Genomic DNA, 23,355 nt, shown 5'->3' with positions numbered 1-23,355 from the left:
ACGTTTTAAAATAATAAAAAAATGGTAATACTGTCTAGGATTATTCGGCGAAGGCGACGAAAAATAAGTCTGTCAAAAAATAAGCAGTCATCGTTAAAAAAAAATATTTGTAAGACTAGTTTCATACAGATAACTAAATTATAATTAAAACAAAATTATTACAGATAATTAAACTCAACGGATTATAATGACATTAAGTCTTAAAGAATCGATGTTTCATACATGAAGAAATTCGTAGCGCGACTTTATGTAGTCTGTGAAAAAATGTCGTTTTTTATCTGTGGTGCGGAAATGACATATGTCAATTACTACACAATCGATAATTATTTATAACAATTACTTACTAATGTGTTTAAATTTTATTAAAAAAACATTACTTATTACTAAATTAATAACGCGAAAACACCCTCTAGTAATCCTCACCATTTTTTATTATTATTTTTAAGAGTTAAATATCAAAAATATAAAACAAGTACGTTTATGAAATTTCAAAAATTAGATTACTTCAACAGATATATAAAATCCATATTACATTAATAATATACATATCAAACTATACTCATTAAAATTTAAGAAAAGAATGATTTTCTTTTAATTTCATTTAGTTTTGATTTGAAAAACAAAATTATTTTTGAAACACCATACAGTACATTATTATTGCAATTTATTAACAACTAACTTAATTATATCAATAATTGTATATAACGTCAAATAATAAGAATATACTTAAAGAGATAAAACATTATTATGCTTTTTAAAACTTTACAATATCATATTAAATACAAACATTAAATATATCATTAATAAAATGCATAAAATATTCCATTTGAAATAAAAAAAACTTTATATATATATACTTTACTTTATATATATATAAAACGTACGTAAAATATATAAAATTCACGTCATGGTAGAAGATATGTTCAGATCAAATTCATTTATCGTTCAGTACAAATGCATATTTTTAGATTAATATCTATACATACAAACTATAGATCATTCGCGTTAATAATATCTCAGCTTTGCCACTTGAACTTTGAAAGGTGCGTTCACTTTGGCCTTTCGAAGTAAAAACTCCGGAAGGTAGTCTTAAAACTTTCTACTGATCACAAGTTCTTAACGCGAATGAACTATACCATCCTATTTATGCACTAATTAAAATAAACTGATCAAGCTGGCATAAGTCTCTTATTACAAACCCACTCGATTATAAATAGGACATGTGTTCGGTGCTGTTGCACCTAATATCTATTTGGTATACTATATCATGAATGTTGCTAGTATCAATATTAATTTATAAATATATTTCTCTTGAAGGCACTTGCATATATAATTTATAGTGCACTCTAAAATTTAATTATATGAAAACTATATTGTAATACATATAAAATCAAAATATACCATCGATCTCGTTGAATTGATTCTATTTTCAGGTACAATCTGCATCAGTGCTGCCCAACGTGGGGCGCATGCTCAGTAGGGGGCAATTTGATTGTTAAGTGGGCAATTCTATACTGGACTCAACACGAGTTTAACCCTTTCGCTTTGATATAAAATAAATTATATACGTTACATAGGGGAGCGGGGCCTAATAATTTTAAAAAGGCTATGGTGGGGCATGACGAAAAAGAATGGAAAATATAAAGATTAACATTCACAAAAATTAAACAAGTAATATAATTAAGGATATAAATTCATTCGTAAAATTTAGAAAAAAATTTCCAAGGGTAACCACTCATTTAAACGTGAGAAACTTGTCAAAAGCCCATTGTTAAGTTATATTAAGGTAAATGATAATGGTTAACTTACTCAGCTTAACCAACATATTTATTTCACATACAAGCAGTTAAGTACAAATTGAATTAGAAAAAAAAAACTGTATAACGGATAAAAAATTATGCTTAATTATAAAAATACAAAACGCCCATTATAGGTGCATGTCGTTAAAATATCTATAACTAAGTAAAAAGGGTATACAAACTTGATTTAATAAAATCGATTTACACTTATTATATAATAAAAATAGAAGTAGTATTTTTAATGATTGTGTATATATTTTTAAAGTGTTAATTCATTTAATTTTGTTTGCAGAACTATAGTTCTTTCGCGTTAAGAATGTACTGACTAATCATTGTCCCCTAACCTAGGCAGGACATATTAAAAAAAATTAATGCTGCGTTAAAACACTTCGGCCATTATTTCGCCCACTAATGAATTATTTGACGAAGCCACTGAGGCAATTAGACATTGGTTTCTTCTATTAGATTTCACGTCCACATATCTGATTATATATTTTTTGTTGATTATAAATGATAACATACATAATTATTGGTCACTTCGAAGTTGATCTTTTAAGGCCTGTGGACAATGTTCCTTTCATTCTTAACGCGGACGAACTAGCTACATCATAGGTGAGATGTGTGTATAGTGGTAGTGTTTAAAGACAAATTATGCTAATTATCCACCTCGGTGGTAACAAAGGGTGGGCTATCCTACACTGTCGATGGACGATGGTAAAACTCCTTCCCGCTTAATTGTAATGAGGGGTTAGTAGCTTTATATAGGAGGTTTAGTACCCCTCCCTGGGAGGAGGAGTGTTGACGGTGGAGGTGGTTTGTTTGGAGACGACGCGGGTGCCCTGTGCCAGCCCGCCGCCGCGAACCGCCCTCCATTTGACAAACGCGTCCATGGCATATGCAGCCGTTGCAACGAAACCGAAGAACTGATGGAGAATAATTTCTACTTACAATCACATTATAGTGGGTGGCAGGGTGATATGTTTGAAAGCTGTGTGTATTTAAGTCTCATTTACTGCTAATTAATGTATGGTACAGCCTATCCAAAATTAAACTATTTTGATATAATAAATAATGAAATCATAGTAAGAAAAAGAATTTTTAAAATTAGAATTACTACATATTAAAATTAATTATGGTTTACCATCTGGCCTTTTGGACTTTGTACTGTCAGAAGATGGCATTTCACATTCTAATAGAATAAATACTCGTACATCATTGCAACATATTTGAGAATAATTATACAAGGTAATTGGAAATAGACATAAGCATACAAACAATAAAGAAAAATAATCGTGCTCCTAACTGAACGGTCTAAATATTCTTCAATTACAATAAATTGATTAGATATGGAGATATATTTGAAAGTCCTCACAACATTAACAAAGAACAAATACTATTTTCATTACTTTGGAATTATAAACTTCTAGAAGCTACTATACATCATCGTCAACAGCACATTAAACAGGGGAATCCCGCGCCAGAGCTCTATATTAACTTCGGACCAATGAGAGCGCTCTAAAATACTTCTCGCCTTGTGATTGGCTGACGGTTTTTATCGGTCGAATATTGTTTTCATAGTTTTAAATCGATATAAATGTGGGCTAAGCTTGATTAATATACACACTCGTACTTTGGACTTCATGTTGGCATTAACTCCAAGACTAACCGCCTCTAGGATGAAACTCACAAACTCGATAACTAAAATATATATTGAATCGTTAATATCTATAAATATTAACGTAAAGCTATCGAAGCGTCAAACCCTTTCGAAACTTTATTGGAGGTTTAAGAAAGGCATTCGAAACGTCACGAAAGTAAAAGTTTCATAAGCTCGGGAGGAAATGGATACTTCATTAGTTTCAGAAACATCGTATAACATGAGGTCCCAAAAGGATTCCATGAGGTTCCAAACATTTTTGAGAACTTCCCTTACTTGAAAGCTCTTTTGGTATTAATAAAGGTCAGGTATACTAACCGCGGCCGCAGAGTGCGGGTTGTCCCTCACGGTGACAGCGAGGATGGACGCCAGCACGTACAACAGCGTCCACAGCGCGCAGAACACAAACTCGATCTTCAACCAGGGTATCTTGTAGAACTTCTCCACTATGTGAAACAGATAGAAGCCTAGCAGTATGCCCGTGAACCAGAAGGCTATCATCGAGATCCAACTGAAGTAGGTGCCTTTGCCGGCGTTGTTGAACCAGGACACCTGGATGCAGATGAATCCCAGCAAACTGCACGCCTGTAAACCATTGTCACGCATTAATATTAACAAATAAATTTTCTTTAACCATCAGATAACTCAAAAGGTTCTCGAGTGGCTTCCACAAGCCGATAGACCTGGTGTGGATAGGCCCTCCACTATGTGAGGTAACGTAGCAGGACCGGTCGTCGTGTAACGTTGCAAGTTAACGTCCCATAAATCTCAGTTAAAATTTTAACCAAAAAAATATAAACACGATAAACATCACATAAATCGCAATACAGCAAAAAATTGTTCAACCCTTAGCGGGTAACGGTACGTCTCAAGTGGCGTGGGGTCGTGGGAGCGTGCTATTGGTTCAGCGGATCTTTGTTTTTATAACAAAAATTCCTATGCGCCCGCGCACCAGCGACAGCAGTTCACATTTGCCAGGCAGAAGGATCCTGGCCTCGGTCGCGTTCACTAGCTAGGTGTCGTCTAACGCACCGACGCACACTCTTTGTGTCGGTTGCGTACACCAGCTATGTGTCTTCACACGCGCCGTGGCCAATTAGAATTTACGTTATAAATTCACGCCTTGGTCCTGTTCATTCTCTGGGCATCATTTAGTTCACGCCACAACCTTTACATCGCCTCGTACCCCAAAGGGGTAAGTGTTGAACAAATATTATAAAGACATCATTATTAAGTAGCGTTTATCTATAAGTTAGAGCTCAACATTTTGTCTGTGTCCATAGTTCCATCATTATGTATTCATTATTACCTTACAAATTGTTTATTTCCTTATCTCTTCAATTTTTGTTTTACATTTTGTAAACTCCGTTCTGACAGTAAACAATCACATCAACTGCCTTCGGCTTCTTCCCTTCCTTCGTCGCAAGCCATCTCGCGGTTTACTGTCAGCGGAGCAAATTGTACATATACTTATATATGTATATCATAACTGTGACATTAATTCACAGGTGCGACTTTTACACTGTTGAAATTATATCACCGTGCACCGGAACCGACACATCCTGCAACCTACCGGCGCTCCCTGCTCTCGACTTGCTGCCACCTGACCAGTCCTGGGAGATCGTGCGGCTGGCTACCACCACCATCAGGGGAGTACCGAGCTGCGGTGCAAAATTAGACCAGGCCTTCTGCCCACTACCCTTAATTAAATAAATATATATATTCTTCTTATAACGGCACACTTTTATAACGGCACAGTCGTGGCGATATTTCTGTTGTTAAAACACTTGCTGGTATAGTTGTGTATACTGGAAAAGGCTTATGGTTGTTAGCTAAATTGGGTTTCGTGGTTACTGGTGTGGTTGCAGGCAGCGTGGCAGCTGCTGCCATGTCATTCACCGGAAACGTACCATCAGGATCCATCATAGCGCGAGCTACATCCATGGCAATGCGCGCATAAAGGTACATATTGTTATTTTGAAATATATTAATTTCCCATAAATCAATTTTGAGGCGAAATAAAAGTACAGATAAGGAAAAACTCAAGAAAACTAAATATAAAAAAAATCTGTCGTGTATTTTTTTAATTATTATCATGCTCATATTTTATTATTAAGCAGTGCCTTTATGTGTTTTACTGAAATAAGCTGTATGGACAACTTGTAACTCAAAATCTAGGTATTCCCTAAGAAATGTTATTTTAGTAATTGGCATTCTAATGGTTGCTTTACAATACACTTAACGATATTACATATGAAAAATCTTATGTGAATAATAATGACACGAGTACAAGAAATAAATAAAATAAAATAACGTTTTTCATAAAGAAACAATATGATATAACACAAGATCACAGATAGACTGCATTATTAGCTTTTTGTTGTTAATATAACTTACAATTTTACTTCATATTGATATTCCCTAACTATTAATCATACAGTTTTTAATTATTTTTGAGGAATATTGCCATTTATTCCTCTTTTCTTATGAACTTTGAACTAGATTTGGTTTTAGTTATTGAAAAAACTGCCAAATTTCTCATTACTTTCAGGTATATTCATTTTTCCGTTTTATCTTGTTTATTTTTATATTATCTTATTTTAATTTTTATTTTAGATAAAATTTTGTAAATTTTTGATAAGGCATTATATTGCCTTAAAAAATTATATCTAAAATTTGTCCGTTGATTAAAAAGGTTGCACACTCTTAACTCATATAATCTACAACACTGTAATAAGTTATTGTTTCACAATATTATTGAATGAATATATTTCTAGACAAATCAGTAATTTTAGCTTTGAAAGAATTTCCTGTAACATATTTTAATGATCACTATGTTTTATACATGATGCTTGGAAAAATACACAATCACACCTTCAAAGTTTTTACACCTATTATACTGTTTATATGTCTATAGACAGTGCAATTTAAAACTAACCATTCTGATCTAATGGTTGTCAAAGAATCAACTAAAAAGAATCTATTTTAATTACCAATAATTGGCTTTTTATTTTTATTATTTTTTTCTAATTTACACTTGTCACAAACTATTATATATTTGTTATCATAAATAAATTTTTATTTTCAGGCATTTAAGAAAAACAACAACTTTGCATGAATACAAAAAGGGTTGCACTTTTTAATTTTTATGGGGTTTTAAGTTTTTTCAATATTTTAATTTAAAAAGGGTCCCACTGAGTTTCTTACCTGTTCTTCAAATGTCTGTGGCATTTCTTCCAAACAGGCATTAGACTTGACTTAATGTCAACAAGAGATGTAATCCATTGGGTGTTGAATAAAGGATTTTTGAAATTTGAATTTGGAAGCACTATGTAACATACCATGTTCTTATTAAATTATTACAAAATATACTTTCATATTTTTATTTATCAAGTCAGATTTGATTTTTGAAGTAAATAAAATATAATGTACTATTCAAATTGCAGAATCTTTATCTCATACAGACACTACACCAATACCTTGCTTTACGACGTTACGGTTTTTGCGTTGCTGTTTAAATAGTACTAATTATCACTGTGCCTCGTTAGATTTTCGAGGTTGCGTTGTTTTGGGTTCGGGTCTTGATTTTTTTTTAATTTACTGTTTTTTCTAAAAGATGGCAACACTTGTTTGAATAAATAAAAAACCATCGCCATGCCATCAAAACTCGGGGATTCCCTTTATAACTAAAAACAACGCAATTTGAACACAGTTTTATTTTCACTTTGTTTTGCTAATTTTAAGAGTTCAGTTTCAATTACGTAGCCTGTTGTGCTTTTTTAAAAAGAGAATAATAAATTTGTTGTTAGAAGTGTTGTTTCTGGTTACAAAAAAGATAAATATTTTTCCAAATTATTTATTGGCAGAGTTATATTATTTTTGTTTTTTAAATGTTTACTTTGTTCAATTTTCTTTTTAAAAAGTAGTATTTTCGTGACCCTGCAACCTATCTTAGATCTTTACATGGTTTGCTAAAGAAAATCTTAACTCACTTTGCGGCGTTTCAATTTGCGTCATGTTTTTTTGCAACGTAACTACGACGGTGTATAATAAAAATCAATTACACATATGTTTGTTCATGTAAAAGCTTCAAAAGCGTGAATGTAAAGTTCATTTTCTGTCAACTACTTTGGTCTACAATGTTAGTGTTCTAAAAAAACATGATATCAATAATTAAAAACAATTTTTTTTTTTAATTTAGTAACATTTAGCTTAGTAAACACTTGCAGAAATGTCAGCGAAAAAAAAAATATTATGTTGTTAACTATAATTGTAAAAACAAAGGCACAGATACAAACATCTGGAATATAGATTTAATAAATAAAAAATGTATACACACTCCAAAAATACATTTTAGGAATCTGGATCATTGAAAATGTTTTCCACTTGACTCATCTTACAACTACCAAAATAAAATTCACAAGTGAAGCCTGTTGTTTGACTGGAGACATTTCAAATGTAATAAAACTTTTTTTTTTAATATATAATCGTTTCAGCTCTTAGAGACCCACTGGAATAGACCTCCTTAAAGATATCTATGGTGGGATATACCAGAATCGCCATACTGGCAGGTTTAATCATTGCAGCATGGTATTATGGTACATGGAGGATGCTACTGCCCATTCTCTAGAAATTGTTTTTGTCAGCCGTGGTAATTCAATATAATTAAGATTGTATTATACATGGAAACTATGATCCCAAGTCACTGGAAAAATATTTTGTTGTATTACAAAAACCGCTCATTTTTATTTTATTTTTACATCACCATATATACTTTAGAACAGTTCTTCTCAATGTGGAGCCTACATCTCTCAGGGCAATTCAAAGGTGGACTCGACTCAAATTTCACTGTTTCGCTTTAATATAGAATTTACATAGGGGGATGTAAGAATTTTAAAAAGACTAAGACAATGCACTAGAAAACTTGGAAAATGTAAATCTGAATTATTAAAATCAATTAATTACTTGATTTTGGCTCACTAGAGGAACATAAAGAATGCAATATGTTAACTTATTAAAAAAAAATGGTACTCACAACTTGAACAACCTTCAATATACCAGGAATAGTCTTTATATATGACGGGTCAAAGCGTATGTTTGTTTGGACTGTGGTACTGGATGTAACCGTTGTTGTGGTGGTGTGCTGCCCTGGGAATCCGACCTCTGCCATTGTTTACCTGGTAAAGAGTACATTTCAGCATATTAATCATACATCATATCAGCTGACGCCCACTGCAAAGCTCCTCCTCAAAAATTGCTTTAAAATTGACAACAAACTATTAATATACAAAACATTCTTGAAATTAATATGGCGGGAGCCCCTCATCCCATTACAAATGGGTAAGGCCAGATCTCTAGTATCGGAGCGTACTAAGAATCAACGCTGAGCAATGGAGAAACCATGTGGAGTGGCAACCACTAAAAGAGGCAATGACTACCAGAAGCTGCCATCTCTCAAATGCCTTGCTGCGACTGTAACCACCCCAACAGACAGGGACCTTAACCAGTTATGGTTCTTTTTAACAAACATTTATTTACATTAGGCATTACTGACAATCCTTTGTGCAGAACGTGCCTCAGAGGACGAGACTGCTACTGCTTACATACTGCTTCGGTTTAAAAAAGTTATCCCCCCGAGATCACTATTTAAATCAAGGGTCTGCTAGGATTTTTCGAGGAGTTGGGTTGACTTGAGTTAGACCAACCCCAACGCAAAATGACCTCAGTGCCGCTCGGTTGCTGAAACCAGTCTGGTAAGACCAGACAAGACAGACTATTATGGTGCACAACTGTGGGGAAGTACCTATTAATTCAACCTTAAGCCAAGGCTGGTAAATGGTATCCTAAGAAACATATCAAAGGGTTGAGCCATAATTTATTACAATCACAGTTAAAAGTAGTAGGTAGTAAATATATACAGCGACTGTAAAATCATCCGAAAGATATCCGTAAAGATAAAATTTATTTATTCAACTTTGAAACTTTTAACACTAATTCATCATCAACTTATGTATTTATTTTTAATTTATTTTATTTATGACTCTGCAAATTGTTGTTAAGAAGCAGGAAGAAACTCTACAACATATCTTTTAATAAAGTTTAATACAGATTTATACATACACACTATAAGATATAGCCTAAATGAAATCAAAATAATCAAGCAACATTTCTACTGGATTCTAGTAATTTAAATATTTGTTTATTGTATAAGCTACTGCATTAGGAACCATCATTTACACAAAATGTCAAAAACTCCATGACATACAAGAACTTTGCGAGAGATGGTGAAAGATTCCAGCAGGAGCTGAGATTTGTCTTAATAGAAATAAAGGGAAAGGAACAAATCTGCTTATAGCCTGGGACTGACTTACAGATGAACACAAAAAAATTTTTTTTGGTTTACAACAGACCTATAACTTCTGGCAGTACAAAGTCTGCAGGTACAGAACATTTCAATTTAAATTTTGAAAGTGCTTATTTTATCTACATTATCCATTATTTTTCAAAACATTGATTTTGGGATATAGCATATCACACCCATGTTCAAGCGAGAGTGATCCGGAGACAGGCTCTCCAGTCCTCATTTCACAAATCTACATAACAATGCAGACATCACACTACATCTACATGGGTATAGTCCCTCTTCATGTAAACATCATCAATATAACTTGAATACATATCCAGAGTAATTTTTAGCTAACAGATCTGTTTCCCTGAGCTCAATTTCAATATAGCTGTGGAAAGCTTAATTCAGCTAGCCGCACAATTTCAATAGCATCAAACACATGTAGTATATCAGAAATGGCCAAGCTCCTTGATAGTTCGAGCCATTGTTCGAAATTTGAAATTTTTCGCGAGCTACAATTTAATACGCATTTAAAACACGCAAACGAATATTCTTTAACAAAAATTATATTTATTGAAATTATATGAAAGTACAGAATATCTGTTTTAAAGTGAGATGATAATGACACATGTATACGACAGCACTCCTGATGATACTCAAGATGCCGGTTTGTTAATTATGATTGGTGTTTAGATTTTACTAATTTTATGGAGGAATAATATTAATCATTATTAACACTAGTAATTTGTTTCTATTTCCTAGGAGCTGATATAGGTTTAAATAAATTTAAATACTGAAATGATTTGACAATCAATTGGAGCCATAAATAATTGTTCAAGAAGCCATGTGGCTAGCAAGCCGCAGTTTGACCACCCCTGTAGTACATGTACATTCGCTACTTTAAAACTTTTACATAAAAAAGCAAATGTTATATTAATTTAAAACAGTAATAGCTCATTATTTGCATTACCCAATTACTATATTCGCACCTAAAAATTTCTTTAATGGATCTAATAAGTACTTATATAATAATAAAAGGACTCCAATAGGTATCCAACCCAATATCCTTTGTAAATGCCCTCAAATTGACTTATGTTAGTTTTTTTAAATTCACAGTGGACCGAAAATGTATTCAACAAGAGCTGGAAACATGACATTTAGTTTGAAAATTTGAGGCAATTTATTTATGAAAGTTGATCCGTCTATGGAATATGACTGCTGTGTATGTATGGTTAAAAACGGCCAGGCCAGAACAAATATCAAAATTCTTCAAACCACTGTTTAAGTGTTTAGATAATCAAAATCTTGAAAAACTTGAATTAAATTGATTTTTTTATACTTTTGTAAATGTCTTTTTGTTATTTTGTCACCAAATATATTCCCTACAATCCCATATAAATTACCATTCCATATTTACAATTTTTCATCATATTTATGGAACATGTAACCTGCGAATAAAGCACTTTTACTGTAAATATAATTTCAATGTATACCTAGATGTATTGTTTCATACTAATTATCAGATAATCCATTTATTGAAAAGTTATTTCACTATCAATGTATTACTCATACAAGAATGATTGACATATTTTTGTAGCATTCGCTATTGAAAACACTCACATAATAGGAATTTCACCAAATTCCTTTTAAGGGGAATTTGGTAATACAAACATTATTTACAATTATTGTAAGCTAATTTACAACATTATATAGAAGAGTACACAGATTATATATTTTATATAGTCCCTGGCATTTGATTTGGCACATCAACATGTACACTTCTCATACTATACAGACTATAACTTTCAATTTAACACTGAAGGTTGGTGAAATAAGTGAGCATAATATTCGATGGCAGGCCACATGGTACGCAACAGATGGCCATTGAGACCAGGTTCTAGATTGAAGGCCAACAACTCATACACACAATGTATGATGTTCGCCCACAATGTGGATAGAAGACCTAGATAACATTGTTGGAAGATCCTGGATACAAATTGCTTCCAATTAGTCCTATACGGAATCTATAGATGAGATCTATGTCTTGTTGTATATATATATAATAAGTCTGAAATGTTAATAATGAAAATGGAGAGAAAAAAACCTGACATGTATATATTTATAAAGTGTTTTTAAGTAAATTCTTTTAAAGAGAGAAGAGTGGGATAATTATAATAATATTCTATTGTAGGTTGTGGGGGGGGGGGGGTGATCATGTAGTAGCATAGTATGAGTTTTTATCCAACTAAGAAAAAATTGCTAAGATGTGATTTAAAGTGAATGATAAATAAATATACATTACTATTATCCAAAAGTAAAGTGAATTTATTTATAAAAAGTTATTTCATTATTGATTGTTCTAAATCAATTTCATTCCTTTCAAAGTAATCCCACTTTGATAAAATATACATTTGCCAATGATTTTATTTATTTATTTACTTTATTAGAGATAAACAGTAAGAGTACAAAAGGCAGTAAGAAAGTTCAAACTTAGAAATATAAAACTAGTTAAAAGTGTAAGGTTATAAGGTAAATTTTATAACACCTCTTGTAGCAGACTGAATAGTCTTTTTCTAGTATAGCCTTCAAGACCTTCAATTTGATATTTATCTCTTCAACAATGTCAAAATGGCATCTCCGCATAGGGGGTTAAGTTTCCTGAATAGCTAGAAGTGGCATTGGTGCCAAATCAGATGAATATGGTGGTTGCAGGTAGCATGAGTCAAGTAATTGATGCATTTTAAAAAAAAAACTGAATTATTTCAGCACCCATTGAAACTTGACACAGATGAGATTAAATCATATGACAAAAAACATGTGTAACTCAGAGATAATAAAACCTTTTGACAAACAGACGCTTGACCAATGTTTTAGACAGTCCAACCAACCTAGCAAAAAAATTTACTACCCTTCCTAATGCCCAGGGGTTTTAAATGACAATTTTACCTTACTTATTGTTTGGAGTACTAAGTTCTAAAACATCACTCTATGTGATGTCATCAAGCATTTCATCATCATATCAGCCAATAGATGCCGACTGCAAAGCACAACCCACTACCAAGCATCACCATATATGTTAAATGTTTACATATAGTTAAATCTATCTCCATTTGATCACATTTTTCAAACAATTATTCCTAAAATGATCAAATTCGAAAGGACTTTTTTCTGTTGTGAAATTGTCTGCTAGATATAGGTCTCCACCATAGATTATGAATGGGCCAAGTAAAAACAACCCAGATCCAATATCTTCCGATAACTTTGTTTCTGAAAGTGACCATAAAAAAATCCACCTGTATGCTGTGGGCTCTACTTAGCTCAGGGTGTGTTTGAAAGCCTTATAAATATAAGTTAAAGGAAGCCATTATAGGGGGCCTGTATTTTATTCTAGTTTCTTTAAAATTGCATTCTTCTCATGTACACAATTGAACATGATATATCCTGAGTGGATGATCTATACAAATAAATTATATTGGAGTGTCTGTTGTATGGTTCATATACCAAAATTAAATTTTTTTTTCTATCTGTGAGTTTGTTGGGCTTATACTGGCAGGTAGCTGATATAGGGAGTAACTTAAACTACTTTTATTTATAAAAAAATCTTAAATTAAAATAAACTAAACTGATCTCTTCGATAAATTCCACGCGTGTGAAGTCATGGGCATAGCCAGCACTGAATTAATAAAATGTTTGTATAGACAAATAACAATAGATATTTTCAATTGAAAAATCAATTGACATGAAAGCTATAGGCAAATGTGTACAGTGAAAGTTCTCTAGCTTATATAAGGTAACAACAACACATGTGAATTTATTTATGCAAATAGAATGAAATATTTTCGTACAGAAAATTACGTCCTTGAATTTTAAATGTAAATTTATACTAGAGCCCAACTGAGGTTGAAGTTAAATATTTTTATATTTTTCACACTCAGATAAGAAAAATTATTGACAATCACAGATTTTTAAAATAATTTTCTATCGTACGATTAGATAAAATTATTTACATTATGTTTGCATTCGAAGAAATGCCGTTATGGTAGATTATAAATTGATAACGTAAACATTCAAAATAATATGACCGGCAATTTGATCTATGATTAATTTGTACTACCTCTGTCACGACCTAAAATAGCAATTATTGACCAAGAGCGCAATAAATTGTACAAACTTTCATAATAATTAAGGACAAAACTTACACTAATGTAAGCACAAATAATTCTCAAATCACTTATTAATTAAGCAATTAAAATTAACAATGAATCTTCCAATCACTATTTACTTAATTAAGCTCACATTAAAATGTGTTACGAAATTAACATTTGATATCAGGGCTGACACACATCCACCCACTTTGAAATGTCAACTCGAAACCATGTTTTGGTATCGGTATCAACTACCACAGTATACATAATGAATACAGATTATGTGTAGATAATACAAATATAAATAAATAAAGAAAATTGTAGTCAGATTTATTTTTTTAAAGGAAGTGTAAATAAAATACTGGCTGGTTATATATTATCTGAAAAATCCTTTTATTTTCATGTAATTGTTTCTACTTAATTCCCTCCATCCTCTTTAAATATTTTGTATAGTTTAACATCAGGTTTTAGATGAATTGTTTAATGCTGCTGTAACAAGTTTAATTGTAGTCGCTTAAGTTTGAAAGTTCTAGAAGTAAGTAGCCGATTTTTAACTATTGTTACGGAAGATGTTACAAGTGAAAAATTTGATTTAAGAGATTGCTAAATCGCATTCGAGGACATTTAACACAAATTGCCTATTGAACCGATGTTTATTATTTACTGTTCAAACATCTTTATTAAATAGAATAATTTGCGTTCACGGTTGCGACCAAGCCGAAAGAAGACCCACACATACATATGATGCCTATAAAGCCTTTGCCACTTTGACCTTGTAGCCCTGACTTGCGAGCGAGCGTTTGACTTCTTAATATTTTCAAAAACTATAACTGCTCTAGAAGATAGATTTTCATAGCCAGTAGATGAGCGCACTGTGGTCATCAATGACTTGGGGAAATTTGAGGAGAACCTGTGGGAAAATGTGCTTAAAAATTGTAGAGACGCCTGAAACTTTGAATGGACACAGGTGGAAAGTTCTGTAAATATATTTAGTATATTTAAACAATTTGTTGTAATCCATTTCATAAAGCATCATAAAATAACCATATACTAATCAAAATCCAATTATCAAAGCGATATTATTTTTATACAAGAATTTGGGGATATTGAGTAACAAAAAATGTCGAATTTAAAGTTTTTATCTTAGTTATAGCATATTTATAAAATTGAAATTGTTTTAAAAAAAGTGTAAAACGAAACGTTGGGAAGATGTTAATTTTGACATTTCTGTTTTGTTGATTTAATTATGAAACATTTGGAAAAAAACGCACAGTAGTAATAAAATTTATTTTGTAATTAATTTATCCCCACTCCAAAGTTATCCGATATCTGGATGGCAAATAAGAATTTAATTCTTTTAAATAATTGTGTTAAAATATTCCATCAAGGTGCACTAATGACTTAAAAAAAATTTACTAATTTGTAAACAAACATCGTTACACACGATTTGTTATTCAAAAATATGAGTCACTTATGCATTTAACACTTCAATGTATACTTGGTGCGTTCATAATTTAATGTCAAGGAGAAATATTGACTAAAATGTAGTGTGAAGCGTCCGCAGATATCTCTGTGTTTTAGTTGAAAGATATCGCCTAGGTCTAAAATATTTCCGACTAAATTTAAACATTACTCGGTAAACAAGTAAGTACTTAAATAATTATTTCTAACAAATCATATGTAACAATTAGTATTACCAGCATAAAGTACGTGATTAGTACATATATATCATTTATGAACTGTGGGTAATTTCTGTTGTACCCAGCATTTAATTTTGGAAATATCTTATAAATATAGCAGATTGACAATATATAAAAATAATCTGACATGCTGAATCAAATGTTGGCTGCTATACTGGGGAATTTTAATGATATGGATAGTTCAAAATTAATCCTTTGCACTCAATGGCATATCCACAGACCAACCAGGAACTCAAGACTTTTCATGAATTTACTACTTCCAAAGTAAAATAATTACACAATCAAAACTTATATTTTAGTATCTTGACATCTTTATGAACATAATTTCTTAAATATTAATCTTTATAATTTTGTTTCGTATGATATTATATAAAACATTGCAGAGATTTATGCCCGGGTTTATGGGACAAGTAATACAGTAATATATTGATTGCTTTTCTGCATGTTGATTTGGTTGAGAGTAAATTTTACAATTTTTCCTACTCCTGTTAGAATGATACGCACCTTTACATTTAAGTAGATGTTCTCGAAATTTCTCCAGATAAGCCCCAAAAAAATAGTTTGTCACCATTTCAAATTTCTACTCTTTGCCGCGGCTGTCAAATTCATACTGAGACCAAAAACACATCCAGTTCATGATTGCATAGTAACTTTGATAAAAAAGTTGTATCTGCATTTGTAGGGAAATCATTTTAAACTTCCTAAGATTATAAAAACAGAATGTAGGAACTTGCATGGAAAGAACAAAACGTAAACAATTACTGGTGCACATTAAGTTACCACAGCGAACGAAGTGGTGAGCGACAGCTACATCTCAAGTTGCGGTATCAAGCCGCATGGTGAGTGAGACTCTCCTCTCAAGTGTAAAGGAATAACTTCATTTGCCTTTATGCGTTATGGACTCTTGGAGTGTGTTTGGAATCCTCATATAAGTTAAAGGGTGATAAATAAGAGAACTCAATTGAATTGGTGAACATTTATGAACATTCTCTTAACACAATACACACATAGTTAAGCTATTCAAGATAAGAGAAGATAGAAATGATAATATAAATATGATAAATTTATTTTTGTTGTTGATTTTGTATGTATATTAACTGTAGTTCATACACGTTTTAATGTGTATTTAATATTTTTTTTGCAGTCATGGCATATCCAATACAATCAAGTGAACCCCCTCAGCCCATGGGGTCGACAAATACAGTATTCATCACAGAGACAAGATTTGATGTGACATATATAAAGACATTACCTGGGATGATAAAAATTGCAGTAATTGTAAGTGTATTTAACATTACTGCTTATTCCATAACCGCTTTGACATAATGAACTTCTCAACTCCTTCTCCTCCTTCTAGGATGGAATTATGTAAAGTCCTTACTTAGCTGATTTCTACTCAGCCTAAGGAATATTATCACAAAATTTCATAGTTCTAAGCCTTATGGTTCAAGAGATATCCTGATGAGTGGATATAAGTGGAAATCACTTGTATGCCCACTGGATAATAAGCAATAACTTAAATGGGTGAATATATGATTTGTGAACAAAAAGCTTATTACACCTCTTTCCCTTCATCATTATGATATATTTTACATTGATATATTTTGAAATTGCATCAGATAGGCCAATAAATTCTGGTAATATAAAGTTTGCAGGGACAGATAGTAAAAATAGTTAATTTTAATATATAGTAATTCAAATTTTGATAACCACAGCCTTTCTAAAATTCTTGCACCCTCCTATATAACATATATTTTTTGAATATTAAAGTAAAAGGGTTAAACCATGGTTACACAGACTTATTAAGACATGGGCTGGCCACTAAAAGTATAGGTAATTATTTTTTTGGTTTTATTCTGGAATAGAATTCAATATTTTTTGAATACACGAGAGTATTATTTTTGCTGTCGGTGGGCCACCAGCATTCACACGGTCTGTGCATCCATAGGTTAAACTTATGTTGTGTTCACTCTCAAATTGCCTCCCTGTGGGGTGTGGGCACCACATTGGGAAACACTGTCCAATATTAATCATTATATTATTTATTAGTAAAACCATTGATTTTTGATTATGGTGTACCATTTATAAATTGATAGCAAATGAGGTATATATTCAAGCCCTTTTTTACACCAATCAATAATCACCCTGTTTATAGATAAATAGGGTTTAATTTAGTATATACACTGTGAAATAGTTTGCCAGAGTGAATGCTAATTCACCAACATATTGTTTCTAGTCTAATCGCTGAATTAGCTTGAATCTTTGCTCCAACTGAGGCTGTTGCAGCAAAAAGGTTCTAGAGTAGACAACAAATTGGTAGGTTCTGCGTAGGTAGTAGTCCCCCAATAGGTGGATCAATGACATAGTCAAGCTTGCAGGAAGTGACCAGAGAAAAAGGCAGTTGTTTTATTTCTGTCTATCAGTCTAACGTGATAATAATAATAAGTTGGACGGATGCATGGAGTTTCCTACTGGTTTTGTTGGAAATCTATGGGGGAGGTTCATGTCAAGCAGTGGAAATCCTCGATCTAAAATCATAGGGTTATGTACATTTCTGTGATATGTGCATTCGGCCTTTTTCATATACAAAAAGCCTTAATTTCTTAAGGTTGCTGGATGCAGGCAGCGCTATACTGGTCATTGTGGTGAACTTTGGAGAGGGCCTAATCCTTGATGGAAGTCCATCGGCTTATATAGTCATAGTGAAGGGATGGATATGATATTATACTCCATTGAAAATGTTCAAGACAAACATACTTTCAATCTTGAAGCTTTTACTCCTATAATCACATTAGATATCAGTTTTTGTATGTAATATTAATTTTCAGGTGCTTAATCTACTCGGCTTCATTTGTATACAATCATCATCATTCTGGTACAATGGTCGCGGTGTGTACTTCAACATTGTTGCTCACATCGGGCTCTGGTTTTCTGGAATTCTTCTCCTGCTCTACCTGTTCCATGTGGTGGAGAAATACCACAAGTTGAAGTGGCTGATAATAGAGATGATTGCATATGCTGTTATATCATTTTTGTACCTGATTGCATCTACAATTGTCGTAGCATTTGGTGCTGCGGCATACTCTGCTGCAGGGGTGAGTGCAAACAAATATTAATATAAAAGTAAAGACTATTAATAATTATTATAATAAAGCCTTTTTATTCTATCATCTAAATACTTCACATCTCAAATGGTAAAAATTGTGTAAGTTTAATTTTTTTATGAATCTAATGTTACTCTTGTTTATAATCATGTGCCAGTTTTTGAGATATGGATCCCATCTGGATGAAGGCTTCCGCTTTTATCTTCTAGAACTCTAGCAATTGCATATTAATTATATATTTTTTTACATTTGAAATTATAAGTATATATAGGTTGCCTTATAAACGTTAAGTTAAAATTGTTAATAGACTAGATAGGGGCTAACTTTTTATAATTATTACCATTCAAAAATTTTAACGCAAAGTGTGTAGAAGACACAGATAGATACTGGGATTCTGGTCTGAAGACCATCAGAAGTGGATATATGGCCTTTAGGTCTTCCTGCAAGACTTATTGGAAATATATATATGGGGACTTCTTAGTGACAGTTTTGATGATGTCTTCCACTTCACCCTGCGCCACCAAACGTTCCATTGAGTCCTCATTATAGGTGACAAGTCAATACAACTTGAGGATAAATATTTGCACAGTCAATGATAGCCTCTCTTTTATATTGAGTTCCTTGAGGATTAAAACATTGGTTCGGTAAGCCATCTATGGGTTTCTGTGCATCTGTCTTCTGACTATCCAGAATCCTATAGGCATATATTTTATCTGTTTATGATTTTAATGTAAGAGGATATTGTTATGTTGTTTATGTAGGTAAAGATTGAATATTGAAACTATTTTGTTTTGTTGCCGTCATAACCATGACCCTATTTTATAATTATCTCTTTGTTGATGTAAGTTATGCGTCATTTTAATATATTAATAACAAGTTATTCTTTCCAAAATTGTTTGGGCTGAAAGGTTCGGCCAAGAGTTGGTAGACATGGTAGACATGTTGGTAGACCGTCCACTAGGAATACAGTCCTCTACCGCTGGCCTCCCATTACGGCGAATCGACGGTATAGTTAAGGTCGCTTTATGCGAGCACCGGTGGTAGTAGCGGTCTTTAAGGGCGGCCTATGCCTTGGAGGCTTCGCATTTATGATGTAGATATATAGATATGTCGGCAAGCGATTGTGTATATCTATATATCAACATCATAAATGTCAAAGATAAAATTGCTATATGAACTGACAGCAAAAAACCAACAATGCGTATACAGAGAAGTGTCGCTTAATGTGCGAGTGAGCGCGCTGCGGGAGCGAGGGAGACAGGCTACTGCGTCGCGATCGCTTTATTAGTGACTACTTTTAGATAATATATATAAAAAAAAATTGGAACCCACAGTTTTTCGGGTACCTAGCTATGGTGCTGTATGGTTTCGACGCCTTCCTGAAGCTGAAGGCCTGGCGCAGCGGAGAGCTGGCCCAGGGTCAGAGGGTGCTGACGAAACAAGCCCACGTGACCACACCACCAGCGTTGCCGTAACACCACCAGCCATCAGGTACTAATAATATAAAGCCAATTTGAAATTTTTTTTAATACAAAATATCTTTAGGTGAACTGAAACTCAATAGTTGATCTTTTAAATGAAACGAGTCAAACCGAGTTTCATACTTCGACCTTTGGAAAGAGACAATCGGCTAATTCCGGCTTCGTAGAGCGTTAACTCTGTCTCACGAAATACAACGACTAACAAAACATCACATAGGTAGTGTGGGACAGAGATAGTGGTACTCTACATTTCAGTCAACTATAAACTATTGAATTGATTTATTTAGTATTACTTTAGATTTTAGATTTAAAAGTAAGAAACGGAAGGTCTAAGATATAATGTGGAACTTTATTATAAATGCGTACACACAGATCTATAAAGGAGTTATTAATATTTTGAAGATTAAATTTAGGCGTTACGAATTTAAGTTTATTTCTATATAAACCCACTGAAAGGTATAGGCCTCACCCAAAGATGTCAATGGGGGATATACTACAATCGGCTTGGCGGGTGGTTTGGCGATCGAAGAGCTGTATTATGGTACGCAAAGGACTCTGTTGCCCATACTTGAAACTTATTTGTGAGCAGTGGCAATCTTTTATAATTAATGCACAAAGTGTGAATTATATAAGATTGTATGTCAGGAATCGAACCCGGGATTTACGTTTGCAAGTCTCAGTTATGTGCCTACCACTGGCCTACCGCTGCTCAACAGATAAGGTCTGAGGTCTTAATATTTTGGAGTGTATTCCGCAAAATAGTATACCTTACATATGTCCACCCACAAGGTAGATACAACACCGTCGGAAGATGTTGAAGGCAGGTACCTTCCTGCTGGAATTATTAGAAATCTATGAGGAAAGTATGTCCAGAAGTAGACATTCTACAGCTGAAATGGCGTTGATGAAAGAACTGTTTGAGGTTGTGGGATTCTTTTTACGGCCGGTAGGTCTGGAGGTAGTAACAACGCGAAGTCCGAAGTAGAAGTGTGTATATTCATTAGAGCTTCGCCCTTATTTATACAGTTGTAAATTTTATTTCTGTACAATTCCCCTTTTCGATGCGCCGCTTATGATGATGTAATGTTGCTGCCATAATACCGTTGTAAATAAAGAATTATATTTCTACGTAATTCCTCTTTTCGATGAGCCGTTGATAATGACGCAATGTTGCTCCCATAATACCAATATAAATAGGGAATTGTATTTCTGTAGAATTCCTCTTTTCAATTCGCCGCTGAGGATGACGAAATATTGCTTCTACCATGTTATTTTGTTCGATTAAGAAATCGCGGCCATTTTTAACTGTCACTAAAGATTTGTCGATATGCAACTCAAATCTTTTTTTATTTTAATGTCTGGAGTAGCAAGCTGTCTGGCAACGAAAATGAGGGTAGGTGATTCACTGAAGACGATTTAAATTTGAATAAATATAGAGATTGTGAAGGATGAAAGAAGAAAGTGATATAAAAGAATAAAAAAATATATTTACACGAATTGTAAGGTCCCATGGCAAGAGCATGAGAGGTCCGCAAAAAGGAGGGCAATATAAAGTTAAAAAAGTGTGTCCAAAGGAATGTCCATATTAATATAGACGTATGTCATTGGATGCTTTGACATTTTTTTTGACGTTTAAAAAATTTTTTTTCAAGGTCACGTGCAAGCGAATGCTACACCAGATGTTACCAGTTGCTATTCAACATATTATATACAGGGGTGGCAAAGCTCTTTGATAGTTGCAGTCATCTTTCGAAATTTGAAAATGTTTTTTTTTTTAAATAATATTAATAGAAATTGTTTAAACAAAATTATGAAATATGTGTATTGCAGTTAGATATATACACGCGTATATGACAGCACTTCTAATAATATTTAAGATGCCGGTTAGTTAGTATGATCGGTGTTTGGATTTCGCTAATTTTATGGTGGAATAATAATAATAATTATTATTCACGCCGGTAATTTGTTTCGATTTCCCAAGAACTGACATAGGTTATATAAATTTGAAATATTGAGATTAATCCACAATCAATCAGAGCCAAAAAATCGTTCAAAAAGCTGCAAATGGTTTGCGAATCGCAGTTTTACCTCCCCTGATATATATTGTTTGTTATCTGTTATATATTTAAGTGTAATTCCTTTATTTACGACTTCACATTGATAGGTTTTAAGTTTTTAATTTTTAAGAATAATTTAAGATATTTATTAATGTTTTATATTTAAACATTTGTTTAGAATAATTGCCTAAATGATCTACGAACCTATTGATATACTAGTATCATGAGGTTCCGTGGAAATTTTTTTAAATAGGAGGTCTATTAACCACATTAGGCGTTACCAATGAGACCCAAAGGGTCCCTGTAATAGTTTTCGGAGTCCTTTATAATTATGATTGTTGATCCTTGAACGACGAAACAGCGTATATATAATCATAAATATTCCTCAATATAGATATACAGGGTGATTGGTTTTAGATGTAATGATGTAGACGAAAGTATAGCTCATTTGTCATCAAAAATCTTTATAGCTTTTTACACCTATTTACAACAACCTGTATAACTAGATACTTTAAAACTTGCAGTGGCGATACCATACACAGGATGATTAGTTATGAGTGTAAAAGATTTAATGAGGCTTTGATTAACTTTTTTTTAGTTTAATACCAAAGGCCAATAACATCTGTTAGTACAAAATCTGCAGAGACAGATATTAAACAATAATTAATTTTTATATATAGAATTCGACAGCATATGATCTATACGTTCATTTATTTAAAAATTTCACACCTACATTCACAATCTTCCTGTACAACATGAAGCCATACAAAGGTCGAATGCTTTGCCTATAGCGATAAAAAAAAAATATGTCGCCGTCGACGTCGGGGAAGAACCTTGGTGTTTAGAGATCGTTAGTTCTGTATGGTGCTACTCATATATTCTGAAGTAGTAGGTGAACAGCAGTCTTGTCCTCTTTCAGGCCTGTCCTGAAGGCTTTACCACTATTATGTCTATAACTGATCTCTGTTGTAAAAAGACCATGATCAGTTTTGATACCTGCAGTCGGGATCGCGACAGCCGGAGCTGGGTATTTTTTATGGCCCTCTCGTTCCCCCATCTTACTTTT

General features: G+C 32.9%; 2 protein-coding genes and 1 long non-coding RNA gene across 4 annotated transcripts; 2 read left to right on the top strand and 1 right to left on the bottom strand.

Annotated features, from left to right (window-relative positions):
- Positions 1 to 712: 712 nt before the first annotated feature.
- On the bottom strand, positions 713 to 14,157 carry LOC137922324 (CKLF-like MARVEL transmembrane domain-containing protein 4). Its single transcript, XM_068765307.1, has 4 exons — positions 14,002 to 14,157; positions 8,492 to 8,633; positions 3,775 to 4,041; positions 713 to 2,722 (listed from the first exon to the last, which is right to left on the bottom strand). Exons 2-4 carry the CDS (start codon positions 8,624 to 8,626, stop codon positions 2,570 to 2,572), a joined length of 555 nt encoding a protein of 184 aa, XP_068621408.1. The 5' UTR covers positions 8,627 to 8,633; positions 14,002 to 14,157; the 3' UTR covers positions 713 to 2,569.
- LOC137922325 (uncharacterized) lies at positions 5,238 to 6,825 on the top strand. Its single transcript, XR_011107514.1, has 2 exons — positions 5,238 to 5,418; positions 6,545 to 6,825. It is a non-coding gene; the product is annotated as an uncharacterized lncRNA (long non-coding RNA).
- Positions 14,158 to 15,305: 1,148 nt separating the features above from the next.
- On the top strand, positions 15,306 to 22,006 carry LOC137922308 (CKLF-like MARVEL transmembrane domain-containing protein 4). 2 transcript variants are annotated; one of them, XM_068765286.1, is made up of 5 exons: positions 15,306 to 15,591; positions 16,792 to 16,925; positions 18,476 to 18,742; positions 20,086 to 20,242; positions 21,885 to 22,006. In XM_068765286.1, exons 2-4 carry the CDS (start codon positions 16,794 to 16,796, stop codon positions 20,224 to 20,226), a joined length of 540 nt encoding a protein of 179 aa, XP_068621387.1. In that variant the 5' UTR covers positions 15,306 to 15,591; positions 16,792 to 16,793; the 3' UTR covers positions 20,227 to 20,242; positions 21,885 to 22,006. The 2 variants fall into 2 exon arrangements, with proteins under 2 accessions (XP_068621387.1, XP_068621388.1); XM_068765287.1 differs by lacking the exon at positions 15,306 to 15,591 and adding an exon at positions 16,403 to 16,486.
- Positions 22,007 to 23,355: the final 1,349 nt, after the last annotated feature.

This window comes from Battus philenor, unplaced genomic scaffold (genome assembly GCF_028537555.1).
Source record: "Battus philenor isolate CCGP_79_NKW_IND1 unplaced genomic scaffold, ilBatPhil1.0.hap1 SCAF_2, whole genome shotgun sequence".
NCBI lineage: Eukaryota > Metazoa > Arthropoda > Insecta > Lepidoptera > Papilionidae > Battus > Battus philenor.
Note: the sequence above shows the minus strand (reverse complement) of the source record. Positions and strands in the feature narration are given on the sequence as shown.

Bases quoted from the DNA above. Each gene is read 5' to 3' on its own strand.
- LOC137922308 (XM_068765286.1), top strand. From the start codon at position 16,794: ATGGCATATCCAATACAATCAAGTGAACCCCCTCAGCCCATGGGGTCG. The intron at 16,926-18,475 runs GTAAGTGTATTT...ATTAATTTTCAG, and splicing joins TGATAAAAATTGCAGTAATT to GTGCTTAATCTACTCGGCTT. The intron at 18,743-20,085 runs GTGAGTGCAAAC...TGGAACCCACAG, and splicing joins CGGCATACTCTGCTGCAGGG to TTTTTCGGGTACCTAGCTAT.
- LOC137922324 (XM_068765307.1), bottom strand. From the start codon at position 8,626: ATGGCAGAGGTCGGATTCCCAGGGCAGCACACCACCACAACAACGGTT. The intron at 4,042-8,491 runs GTGAGTACCATT...AATGGTTTACAG, and splicing joins TATTGAAGGTTGTTCAAGTT to GCGTGCAGTTTGCTGGGATT. The intron at 2,723-3,774 runs GTTAGTATACCT...ATTCTCCATCAG, and splicing joins ACCCGCACTCTGCGGCCGCG to TTCTTCGGTTTCGTTGCAAC.